At 38.5% G+C, this 12,620-nt stretch overlaps 1 protein-coding gene across 1 annotated transcript in view; it reads left to right on the top strand.

The window, feature by feature from the left end:
- Positions 1 to 585: 585 nt before the first annotated feature.
- LOC127027787 (chondroitin sulfate proteoglycan 4-like) overlaps positions 586 to 12,620 on the top strand; it is a 28,700-nt gene continuing 16,665 nt past the window's right edge. Inside the window, exons 1-5 of the mRNA XM_050913622.1 lie at positions 586 to 612; positions 980 to 1,207; positions 1,814 to 5,383; positions 6,230 to 6,700; positions 7,534 to 7,710. Of these exons, the coding sequence (XP_050769579.1) occupies positions 586 to 612; positions 980 to 1,207; positions 1,814 to 5,383; positions 6,230 to 6,700; positions 7,534 to 7,710 (4,473 nt within the window). The remainder of the gene's footprint in view (positions 613 to 979; positions 1,208 to 1,813; positions 5,384 to 6,229; positions 6,701 to 7,533; positions 7,711 to 12,620) is intronic.

Here is a 12,620-nt window from a genome sequence, read left to right on the forward strand (position 1 = left end):
TACATCAAGAACAAAAACCCTGCAGAGGGTCTGTGCAGCCAGTTGATTAAGTTACCAGTATAAAAGAAGCACTCAGAAAGGGCATGGCTACTGCAGAGAAGCTAAACGAAATGGTGTTTACTGCTAATTGGGAAGATTCTGAAACTGATATTCCTTGTTCTGGGGCATGAATGAGAAGGGTTGACCTAAAAAACCTCAGGGATGAAATTGCTTACTTGCTAAGGGTAATATCTGATCTCATGCTTTGAACTCCCTGGGTACGTGAAGCCTGAAGGGTGGGAAATTTTATGCCGTTGTTCAAAACAAGAATGACCAGGGGACTGTAAGCCTGACATCCATACCATTCAAATTTATAGAGTCAAATGAGAAAGTTTGCTGTTGTTACTGTTCTTCAAGGCAGAAAAGAGGGGAGAATAGAGTGAAGGAGGCCTGTACAGTACTGAGTGACTGGCCAACAGGGCAGCAGTGGTGGTTGGGGGCTGTATACAGGAAACAAGAGGGCACTTCAGCCTGGAAAGGAGATGGGTGAGAACATACAAAAGAATCACGGAGATGGCAGGAAACCTGTGAGTCTTCTCATTAGAGATGACGGAGGATGTCTCTGATGGAGATGTAAGAGCATGTTGTAGATGAAGGTGTTTCCAAAGAGAAGCTGTAGTACTTCAGAGAGAAATCTTTTGGCAGTTACAAAATAGACCGATGGTGACAAGCTCAGGAAAACACCTGAAACAAAAAATTAATTGGAATAGTATTTGAAGGAAAGTATTAAATATGATTGCACTGTTCTTAGAGTTCCCTGTCATGACTGTTGGAGGTAGAATACTGGGCTATATTCACTGCTTGTCCATAGTGGTATGGCCATTGGGCTCTTACCTAGTTGCTTGGACTGATTAATTTGATATCTGAGATCTATTTTCATTCATACATAAATAAGTGTATAGAGAATTAATATAAATTTTTAATATATATTTAGCTGTAGATAAGAAACAGGTTTTTTTTTCCTGTGACTAAATCTCCCGTTTGTTTTCCTTTCTTTCTTTCAGTATCATTTTATGGTGATAGCTTTGTGGAGTTGAACATGGCAGAAGCATCCTCTCGGACATCCTTACAGTTGCGGTTTCGAACAAGCAAGCCACATGGACTGCTTTTTCTTGCAGCTGGGAAGAAGGGTTATTGTTTAATGGAGCTACGCTCAGGAAATTTACAGGTAGGGTTTATAACTATAGCTAAAAAGATATGTATAGCCTATATTGTTTAGTGTTTTTCTTTAAGCTGTTACCTATAACAGCTCTCAAGTTTATGTTTAAAAAAAATGGAAAAATCACAAAATGTAATTGATAACTTCAAAATATGGTATTTATTTCTTACAATGGTAGTTATTAAAATTGGCCTCTAAAACCCTTTGAGATCTCTAGATCTTAAAATGAAGATCATTGTGTTCAAAGCATGAGGTTCAGTAAAGGTAAAATTTCAGATTTGATGATGTTAGCATCATAGAAAACGTTTGGATCCAAATAATAGTTTTTCTGCAAGGTAAGTTCTTGAAAGATCATTGTCACTTGGGTTCTCAGGAGTTGTTGGCCCTAGCAGAACTGCAGAGGAGTCCATTCCCTCTTCTGCAATTATTCAAGTAATTTTTGTGATGGCAAGTGAACCTACACAAAATTTTAGTGGGATTTTATTTTTTCAGTTATATTTTGTAAATTATGTGCTTAATATGAAAATATATGAAAATCAATGTATTAACTGTATATTCATATATGATTGTGAAAAATACTTTGGATTTTAATAGTTAAAATTCTGTCTCTTGCAGTTGAGAATTAACTTTGGTGTGGGGGAACAAGTACTGCATTCTCAGCAAAGATCTCAGCTGAATGATTTAGCTTGGCACCTGGTTGAACTACATCATGAACATGATAACGTCACATTGGTAATTGATAAACATGATAGAACTAGTGCAAAAATGCCTGGAACTCTCTATGAATTAAATATTGATTATGGAGTCTACATAGGTGGTACTAGTAATCTTGATGTTCCCTACCTTGTTGGAGCACTGCCCAGTTTCCGAGGATGTATTGATGATGTGTCGTTCAATCAGCTAGACATTCTGATGCCTCTGAGACCTTCTCCTGGCTTTAAAAATGTCCATGAAGTTTCAGTGGGATGCAGTGATGAATTCTTTGCAGGTGAAGATGAACCCATTAGTTTCTTCAGTTCCAGATCCTATGTTTCATTCCCATCATGGAATGTTGATGATGAGGGAATCTTGGAGTATACATTGCAAACCTCAGCTGCACGTGGCTTGCTGCTTTACCATCCTGGGCAAGCGGGAGATTTCATTGCAATGGAAATGGAAGATGGATTAATTAAAGCCTATGTTGGAAAACGTAAAAGTAGAACCCAGCTTTCCTCTCATAGGTCAGTCAATGATAGTCACTGGCACTACATCAAACTGAAATTTACTGCAGAATATTTGCAGCTGACATTGGATGAAGAAACTGTGAAAAAATCATTGCCTCCCCACAGTAAGATGCCGCTTCTGAAGGGGTCTCTCTTTGTAGGTGGTGTAGATGACAGCACACGGTCAGAAGTGATTAAGCTAGAGCTAATCTCAGTGTCTGGGAAGTATGCCAGAGGAGTGTCCTTCAAAGGTTGCTTAAGAGACCTGAAAGTCAATTCAGAAAGGAAATCGCTGAAGAATGTTCTGGTAACAAAGGACATTTCAGCTGGATGTGAAACGGAGAGTGCTTTTAATACAAATCTTTCTTTAGAGATGGCTGTAAAGAACCCTACTGTGAAAGCAGCCCCAACATTTGCCATTTCCCGTGGAAGCTCTGTCTCTCTGGGCAAGGAAGACAAAAGCCACCTTTTAGTTCTAAGTAACTTGATTGTGCTAGAGGGCGGACAAGCTTCACTCAAATCTAAACATATTAAAGTCAACTTAGACTTTCAGAAATTAGGGATTCATCAGTCACAAATTCTTTTTGAAGTAAAGGAACCACCCTCTCATGGAGACTTGAAACTAGATGTTGAACCAGCGCAGGAGGTATATACATTTACTATGCAGGACGTGTGGCAAGGGAAGATTCTTTATGTCCATGATGGCTCTGAGGACACTTACGATTATTTTATTTTCTCCATTTCTACCAGCAGTGAGAAGATTGCGCCTCCATATTTGCAAGGAAATGAGCAGCATGTCTTTAGCATTATTGTCACTCCAGTAAATGATGCGCCTGAGATCACACTTCCTGAGGGAAACTTGCTTCTTCTCTTAGAGAACTCAAAGAAACGTTTGACTAGTGATCTGATAAAAGTTCTAGATAAGGATACTGATCCTCTGGGTCTCAGTCTTTCAGTGCTTGGAAATCTGAATGCAGATGCAGGATTTCTAGAAAATTCAAAGCATCCTGGAAAAGCTATTACTACGTTTTCTAACAAGGACTTAAGAGAAGGCACTATTTTCTTTGTCCACACAGGTGTCAGGAACTCAAGGATTGTTCTGAGGGCGAGTGATGGTGAGAAGGTGAGCAACACTGTTGTGTTACGTGTCATGGCAGTTCCTCTGGATTACAGAGTTGTCAACAACTCAGGAATAAAAATACTCCAAGGTGTTACAGCTCTGATTACACCTAGGCATCTGGCAGTTGAAACAAACTCTAACCTCCAGGAGCTGGAGATACGGTATGATATCACAGAGCCACCCCAGTTTGGGGAAGTCCAAAGGCAGCATTCAAGGGGAGAATGGAAGAGAGTCAGCTCTTTTTCTCAACGCTCTGTTCAGCGCAGCCGTGTGAGATACTGTAGCACTTTTAAAAAAATTCAGCTGGAAAATGTTACCGACCAATTTAAATTCAAAGTTAGCATAGGAAACATAATCAGTGAAGAGCATGAGTTTCCAATCAAAGTGAAATGGTTAAGGTACAGTCTATTGAAACATGCTCCTCTAGAAATTGAAAAATCAAAAAAGAAGTACTTGAATTCAGATAATCTTTTTGCTGTGATTGTGGATCTAGAAATACCTGAAGACGAGCTTCATTTTAAATTGCTGTCCCTACCAAAGAATGGACGGATACTGCTTAATGACCAGCCTTTGAAAAAAGATTCAGTCTTTAGCCAGAAAGATATTACTGATCAAAAGGTGGCATATGAATTAATCAGCAGATACCATGAAGACAACTGTGATTCATTTAGATTCCTCATTTCTACGAAGTATCTGGAATCAAATTTATACGACTTTGAAGTCTACATCAAATCAGATTTCAGAAACATTATTTTGACTAACAATGGCCTTACTGTTACTGAAGGTGAAGGAGAGTTAATAACAAGCATGAAATTGTTTGTGCAAGCACCAGATAATAAAACTTTCCAATATAAAGTTATACAGTTTCCTAAGCATGGGAAATTAAAACTCGTTAATTTTTCAGGCTCATTTGAGAGTAATGACAATCTCACCACTTTCACTAACAAAGATATAACTGATAAGCGCGTTATGTATGTGCATGACGATTCTGAGACAGCGTTTGATGAATTTCTTGTGAGAGCTTCCAGTGAAGAGTCAGGAAAGCAGGCAAACTTTGATCCAGAAGTAGAACCTTTGTCAGTAGAAATCAGATTCAACATTTCTGTCCAGCTGAAGAATGATGAGAAACCAGTACGTGTAATTGATAAGATATTTAACATAGTGAGAAATGGGCAGCGATTATTAACTTTGGCAGATCTTTGCTATCATGATCCTGATTCTGATTTTGATGATGGACAGTTGCTATATACTAGACGTGGCATTTCCAATGGAGACTTGGTGCTGACAAATGATACTTTGCACAGACTCTACGAATTCAAACAAGCAGACCTGGAGCAAAAGCAAGTCCTGTTTATACACCGTGGTGCAGATTTTGGGCGTTTTGTGCTCTTTGTGACAGATGGCAAGCACTATACCTCTTTACTTCTAGAAGTTAGTGCCACTGATCCTTATGTTAGGTTGGCGAATAATACAGGCTTGTTGGTTCAAAAAGGGAAAGAGGAAACTGTTACAACAGCTAACCTAAGTGCTATTACAAACCAAGATATAAGAAATGATCATGAACTTACATATGAGATATTCTCTTTCCCAAAATATGGAGGAATATATGTAAATAATCTATTGATGGATTCCTTTACTCAGCTTGATTTGATAAAGGGGTATGTGACCTACAGGCATGATGACAGCAACAACTTTATTGACACATTTAACTTTACAGTCCATGCTAGAGATGTCCATTTGGATGCTGGAGTGCATGTTCGCATATATTTGGAAAGTCATCAGTGGCCACCAAGGGTTGTGAACAAAAACAATCTCTTGGTTGAAGAAGGAAAACCAGTTAAAATCAGTAAAGGAAAACTGCAAGTAAGTTAACTGTTTTGTCCATTTCTGTGATCTTATAGCAACTTTTCTTCACTGCTTTCTCAGCCATTGCAGTATCTTTAGTCTCTCTGTCTTTTCTTCTTTAACTCCTTTTGGTTTGCACTAACATGACTGCATTCAGGATACTTAATTCTGGAGAGACTGACACTAGCAAACTTCTGTTTCTAGAAAGGGAAACTGGTTATGTTAAAGAAAAAGGCTGCCCATAGTCTTTGACTCTGTTACATATTGGTGCTTGAGAAGGTTAAGATTTGGAGATGCTGCACTTGTATATTTGTTTTAGTTGTGACAATTGTTGACATTCTTAGTTGAGCTGGTGGTAATTGCCAAGGAAGAAAGGGGTTTGTTTCATTCAGTTTGGAGCTAGCCCAATGACCACTGTCTGAGGATTGCATCCAAAATTGTAAAAACACCAAGTCACAAACCTGAGGTCGTTTCTCTTTGGTTAATACTTTCCTCCGCATTGTTTGTGCGTAGCCTTTCAGTAACCACCGCGAGGGACTCTGGCAGCATGTGGCTGTGCTGCTGAAATCCTTGTTTCAGGCATAGGTCTACAGTTCTTAGGCTATTAGTTAATTCCGCAGTGTGTTCCTTTTCAAAATTTACAAAACATACTTTAAAAACCACATTTATTACAAAACACTCCCATGCCATGCTTATTTAACACGTCTACTTAAAGTATTGTATTAGGAACCGTATAACCCGAATAAGGAATGCCAGTTAATTAAGTAGACAATTCCAGGGTTAAAAGTGAAAAATTCAGAAGAGAATTATAGAATTTCTCCTGTTTCTTTTTAAATAATTTTCGGGTTTGTTTTTAAATTTAAGGTTGTTCATGAAAACAGTTCTCCATCTGAGATTGTGTTCACAGTAAGACAGCTTCCAGTACATGGATACATTCGCAAGTTTTCCTCAGAAGAAAGTTATCTGGGTGCTGACCAAAGGCCAGTTTTGAGCTTCACACAGCAAGATGTTGATGAGGGCAAAGTTCAGTATGTGCAGACAGTTTCTGACCAACTAGATGACTGTTTTTCTCTGGATGTGACCAACGGTGTCCGAACAGTGAGTGGAATAGAGATCTTTGTAGATATCATCCCCAGAATGATTCCACTGGAAGTACAGAACTTCACAGTAATTGAAGGGGGCTCGAAAGCCCTGGTGGAAGACTATCTAAAAATTTCTAGTAGACACTTTGCAGGACTCAGCTGTGAATTTATTTTAATTGAGCAGCCAAAACACGGGTATGTTGAAAACTCTCGTGTTCCTGGAATAAAGTTAACCGCATTTACCAGAAAACAGGTAATGCATTTAGATCTGCTTTGCTGTAGTCACGATTTATTCTTTGTATTGCTAAAAGTTATGGGATGATTTGGTGGGAGGTGGTGAGATGCATGAGTTTGAGCTTTATTCTGGCCTTGTACCAAAGATCTTTCTGCAGTTGCTAGCTGGTCATTTTGGGGTGGGGAGGGAGGGTGCCTTGTTGTGGTGAACCCCATCACTTCCTTGTGTGCCACTGGTCACACAGACTACTGTGCTGTAGTCACAGTAGACTGATGGGGAACGCACACTCAGGCAGAGTTGCTGATACTCTGGAAACCTAAGACAGAGAGACTGTCGGTACATTTTGAAGAGACCAGAGGAAATGGTGTGTAGACTGAACAAGGAGGAAGGTGGAAAAAATTATTTTTTTAGGTCATGTCTTTGCTCACAGAGAGCCAGTATATGCATGATAAGCTAATTTTCAGTCTTTTAGCTCTGAGAAGCAAAACTGTATCATAAGTCACTGTCTACTAATACTATGTTCAGTTTATAGATTCCAGGAAACATTGTGGTAAATATAGTGGGATTGGATTTTCCATTTTCCCTTCAGGAGGAAGGGGGAATGCCAAGACTGGCAAGTTAAGGTATTCTGGGTAGAGGAATGGACATATGAGCTGTAAAATTTGCTGTTGTGGACAGAAAAAAGATAGAGGTACAGATCAGATATGAGCATAAATAAAGTCTTAGAAGCCATAAAAAGTTGAGGCAGTAAATACAGAGGGGCACGACTAGACTTGAATATTTTTGGTTTTTTAATGTGACATTCATTTTCTTTTAGCCTCTTTAATTTTTCAGGTGGTTATATTTTTCAGGTGGAACAAGAATTTATCTACTATGTTCACGATGACAGCGAGGAACTGATGGACAATTTTACTGTGATAGTAAATAACACAGAATTGTGGAAACAAAGCTTGCCCCAAACTGTATTTGTAACAGTTACTGCAGTAAATGATGAAGCTCCTGTTATAAAAGTTAACAGAATTCTTCAGGTATGTTTGTCAACATTTTGAAATGTTAAAATTATTTCTAACCTGATACCATTTAATGCACCTTCATTAACAGAGTATTAGGTTTCTATCTACTGGGATAGTCAATATAATAAATGGTGGTCCTGGGATTTAAATGAATTAATGTTAATGAAGGGAGGCAGTACATGGGTGATATGTATTTAGGGAGATTCTAGTCATCATGAAGAACATTTTCTGCTGTTGTAAGGTAAAGTTTATCTAGAAGGCTGACTGAGCTTTCTTTTAATCTTAAAGATACGTGAGGTCTCTTGGGTTGACATAGGACTGTGGGGTGAGATGGCTTGCACCTGGATCATTGTGTTTTAGTGTTGTTTGCTAGGGTGTCTTGAGGGCTGTTAATGAACAGTGTAGCTTAGAAAAGTACCAAGAGTAGTGATGATGCAGGTGCAAACATCTCACTGTTGTCTTTGCACAGCCTTCAGACCCTGTGCCTCTTGGCATTCAGTGTACCGAAGGGTCACACCTGCTGAGGTGCATTCTGCTGCCTGCTCCTCTCCAGATCCCCAGTGGGACGGGACAAAAGAAGAGAGCAGCATTCTCACTGGCACTTCATTAGAGAATTGGCTATACGTTGGGTATTTCTGATACAAACCAGGAATGTTCCCTTCTTTAAAAGTTCCTGATAAGAATAATACAATGCAATCTGTGAAAATCTAGGGCGTTAGAGGTCATCAAAATATTAATGCAGACAGTGAAGCTATTACTGTGTGATACTGTGAGCTAAAAAAGGACATGCTAACTTGTTTTTAACTCCATGCCCCTAAATTCCTGAAGAATATTTTAAAATTGTTGACTGATGCTACCTTTTGCTCTTAATAACCGTAGCAGGCTTTTTAATCTTTTGATCTTTGAAAAAAGTCACTACTGTCCCTTCAGTTTCAGTGCTTTTTGCGATTTATTTATTTATTTATAGGATTGTTATTTGTTTGTGTTAGAATAGCACTCAGTAACCAGAACCAATTTATTATGGACACTGTGCCCATGTAAACCAAAAAGCCCCTGTGTGTAAAGGCTTCCAATCTGAGATGTGATGAGTAAAAACAAATTAGGTGACTCTGAAAAGCAGAATTAAATGGATATGGGTCAGTTAATGAACCTGTGGTCACAGTAAACTAGCTGAGAGGCATCAAGACAGAGAAGATATTTAGGAGTAGGTTTGAAAGAAGCTAAGCAGGGTATTTTGAGGCTTCATCGTCCCCAGTGCTGTATGATGCAGTTTACACATTGGTGACACCCAAAACATGCATTTAATTTTACATGTTTAGTTATGTGTTGCAGAGGGAGAATGGATTATTGTAAAGATGATCGTAACCTTGTGTTGTGTATTTAGCCTTTTCACATGAGAAAAGATATAATTTTTAAACGGCGATAGTGGTAGTATTTTGCAGCTTTGCAGTGACAGCAGGTAATCCGTGATAATCTGCAGATGCCCACAACACAAGACACCCTGCCCTGTGCAGAGACTGCTGGCAGAAGGGCAGACTCACTTCACAAGCATTTGGGTGGTGCAGAGTAAAACCTTCCCTGTTAAAGTAATTACAGTGGTACTTGACAGACATCAGCACAGCACGCAGTAATGTTTGTCTGGTCACAGACAAGAGGGATGTATGTCCAGTCAGAAATTTTTCTGTGTCTCCCTTCCGGTGCATTGCTGGCATTGAACTGCAGCCTGTTAACAGAACTGAGGCCGTGCAGTGCACTGCAGTGCAGCATATAGATTTTTCTAAAAATATCTGTAAGTCCAGGCTTCCCAAGAACAATGATAACAGAGTTTAACCTAGCCAAAGTTGGTCCTCTCTGCTGGGGAGGCAGTTTTCATACCCAGAACCAGGATGCTGCCTTTGTGCCTGTGGTTTTGCTGGTCATGCATAAGCTATTGCTGAGAAATAATCTTAATTTTTGTCATGAGTGGCTACTAATATGCAGACATATGTTGGATTCATGTGCAGACGAAAACAAAGCTGGCAGTCAAGTTATATACTGGGAGGAATACACTGAGATGATCCTTCTTCAGAGCAAACTTGCACATCCCAAGTAGGTGGGAGAAAATCGATTTTTCTTAGTCCTGCTGAATATTGAGATGAGCTGGGCATTCCTGTGTAGGGCGATACTTGCTGGCCCCATGTTCTAGCCAAGCAGTCTGTGCTCCTCAAGGACATTGCTAGTGGTGAATGTTGAGTAATAAACTGTGTGTTGCTTTTAAAAAGGCAGTAGCTCTTTTATGTCTTTTGAAAGGTTGGAAATGTACAAAATGTACAAAAGTGTAAAGTGAGGGACCAGTACTGTGAAAACTGAAGTCCAGTAGGACCATTTGAGTTGACTGAAGTTTAGCACCTCAGAAATTTTGAAGATCTCAATATAAAGAGTTAGAAAAAACTGCTGAACAATTAAAAAAAGGTTAGCATATGGCATCTGCTGTTGATAAATAGCTTCTGTGAAGAGCTGCATTATGTGGCCAGTGATGTTGGCGTGGATATATGTAAGTTAATTTTGGCCTTTGTCATGGGGCTTCTGGCCAAATGCAAGAAACTGTTGGGCATGTGCAGACATGCTGAATGAGTCCTTCAGCTCTAGCTCCCTCACTTCTGAGGCATCCGTAACATCCCTTCTTCAACCAACCTTTTCTGTTGTTAGCAAGGTTATGAACACCATCAAGGTTATGAACACCATGGGGGGAGTTTCAGGAGGACAAACAACCAAACATTTTGGGAATTGTTTCTGGTTTTTCTATAGGAAGTGAAAGTAAGTGAAGTTTTTAGGGGTTTGGTTGGGTTTTTTTGGCTGAGAATTTATGACATGCTCAAGTATTTACATTAACATAACGTATGAGATACAGAAAGTTTTACTATCCTGAGAGCTTCTGTAATGCGTGCTAGTAATCCTTGCATTTAATTTAAAGCCTTTCAATTAGAACGGTAAGTGCATGAGGGATATGTTTATTTAGAAACTCTACAGCATTTTAGGTATAATTTCCTAAAATTTCCACAGGTTCTATGGTCTTTTTTTTTTTCCTGGGGTGGGAATGGGGAAGGGAAATAGGATACTTTTAAGAAAATCACTATCCTGGCATTATTTACTGCGCTTATGTATATGTTTAAATATATTTATGGATAGTGATGCTGTGAAATGACTGTATCCTCCTGTTGCCACAAGAGGGCTGTATTTTCCTAGAATTACATTTTTTTAAAAACCAAATTCAAACACTGATTTTTTTTGTTTGTTTGTTTGTTTTCTTTAAATCACTCACTAGAGTATTAGAATGGCCGTGAATATTGAGTGTCTGGTAGGATATGTAGCATGCAAAGAGATAGTGATAAGCTGAATACTTTTAAGTAGAGCAGAATGAATTATTTCCCATTGGGCAGGGTCATTAACCTTTTTTTGGACCATGCCTGTGGAATGTGTTAGGCACATGCAAAATTAGTGTCATGCTACATCCTGGAAGTTCAGATACAGTTTTTGTGGTGCTCTTCAAGGAGGACTTGATCCCAGATGTGGAAAATAAGACACTTTTACAGTATTTGCAGTATTCTGAGTGTCTGCTTCCCTACAGCCCTTTTCAGCTCTTGGATCTCCTTTTGTTCTTCAAGGATCATGTTTCAGGTCATGTACAGTACTTTAAAAAGCATTGTGTGTTAGTGTGCTGGAACAATAGAAATAAACACTGACTTTATTAAAAAAAAGCTTGTTTTTTCCTTTAGTAAGAGAAAAAATTTCTAAACTCTAGGACATGTAAGGATTCATTTGTAATAACATGTTTGCATAGTCCTTTCTCAATGTTTTTGCATATTCTGTATGTGACCTTTTGTTTTCTGTGTAGAATAATCTGAATCAAGTGCTACTGAGATGAGTTAAAGGGTCTCAGTACAAAACCAGTGACAGTGGTGTGCTTATTTGGTGCCGCTCAATAAATCAGCCTTTGCTATTAGTTATCATCCTGTGTGTTCATAGGTGGTGTCTTTTATCAAACTTCGATAGTAGTAATTACATTACAGGGAAATACATATTTCAGGGGAGAAAATAGCTATTTCCTGGTTGCAAGATATTTTCTATTATAAAATGTTAGACAACTTCTTTTTCAAACTTTTTTTTCTAATTAGAAAATGCATATAATTTCATTTGGTATCTCTTTTTCCATGGCACTTATTTTGTGACACAATGTAGCCTGAAATCTTTCCTCTATTGAAGTGTTGTGGCAAAAATCTCAGTGGCTTTAGAAGGTTTTCTTCCATGGTTTTTATTAAAAAGTAAAATTAATACTTAAGGAAAAATCTGTGATTGCTGATTTTTGGTTTTGGCAGAGGGAAAATGCCCTTTGTCAAGGATCACATTTCCTCTTCAACCATTTGGTGTGATGTTACTACCAGATATTTGTTAAGTGTACTAAGACCCTAGGAAGACAGGAAGGGATGATGCAGTATGTGTTTTGAAGCTCAAGCTGAGGGTTTTAAAGGCTCAGGCTCTTAAGATTGTACACTATGATAGAAACTCTACATGGAAAGAATTGGTACTGACGTATTGAATATTTAGGAATTTCATTTCATGTTGAGATGAATATGTATTGTTCTTTGTTAGTCTTAGTACTTTTGTCTGTAATTCCAAATAAATACAGCAAAGATGAAGAGTAAAATGGGCTGTTGCTTATCCCTTCCAAACAAATTATCCAGTAAGATATGGATGAAGCTCAGACAGCAGTCCTTTCTGCTTGAAAGAAGGATCTTGCAGTTTGTGTATATCTTAAGCTAAAAAAAAAAAAAAAAAAAAAAAAAGGCATTTAGATTTACTAGAATTAAGTAATGGGGTTTATACCATCTTTCTAAAAACTAGTTAGCTATTTTGTCTGGAAGCATGACCTTGCAAAGTGCTAAGCA

Source organism: Gymnogyps californianus, chromosome Z (assembly GCF_018139145.2).
Source record: "Gymnogyps californianus isolate 813 chromosome Z, ASM1813914v2, whole genome shotgun sequence".
Taxonomy (NCBI): domain Eukaryota; kingdom Metazoa; phylum Chordata; class Aves; order Accipitriformes; family Cathartidae; genus Gymnogyps; species Gymnogyps californianus.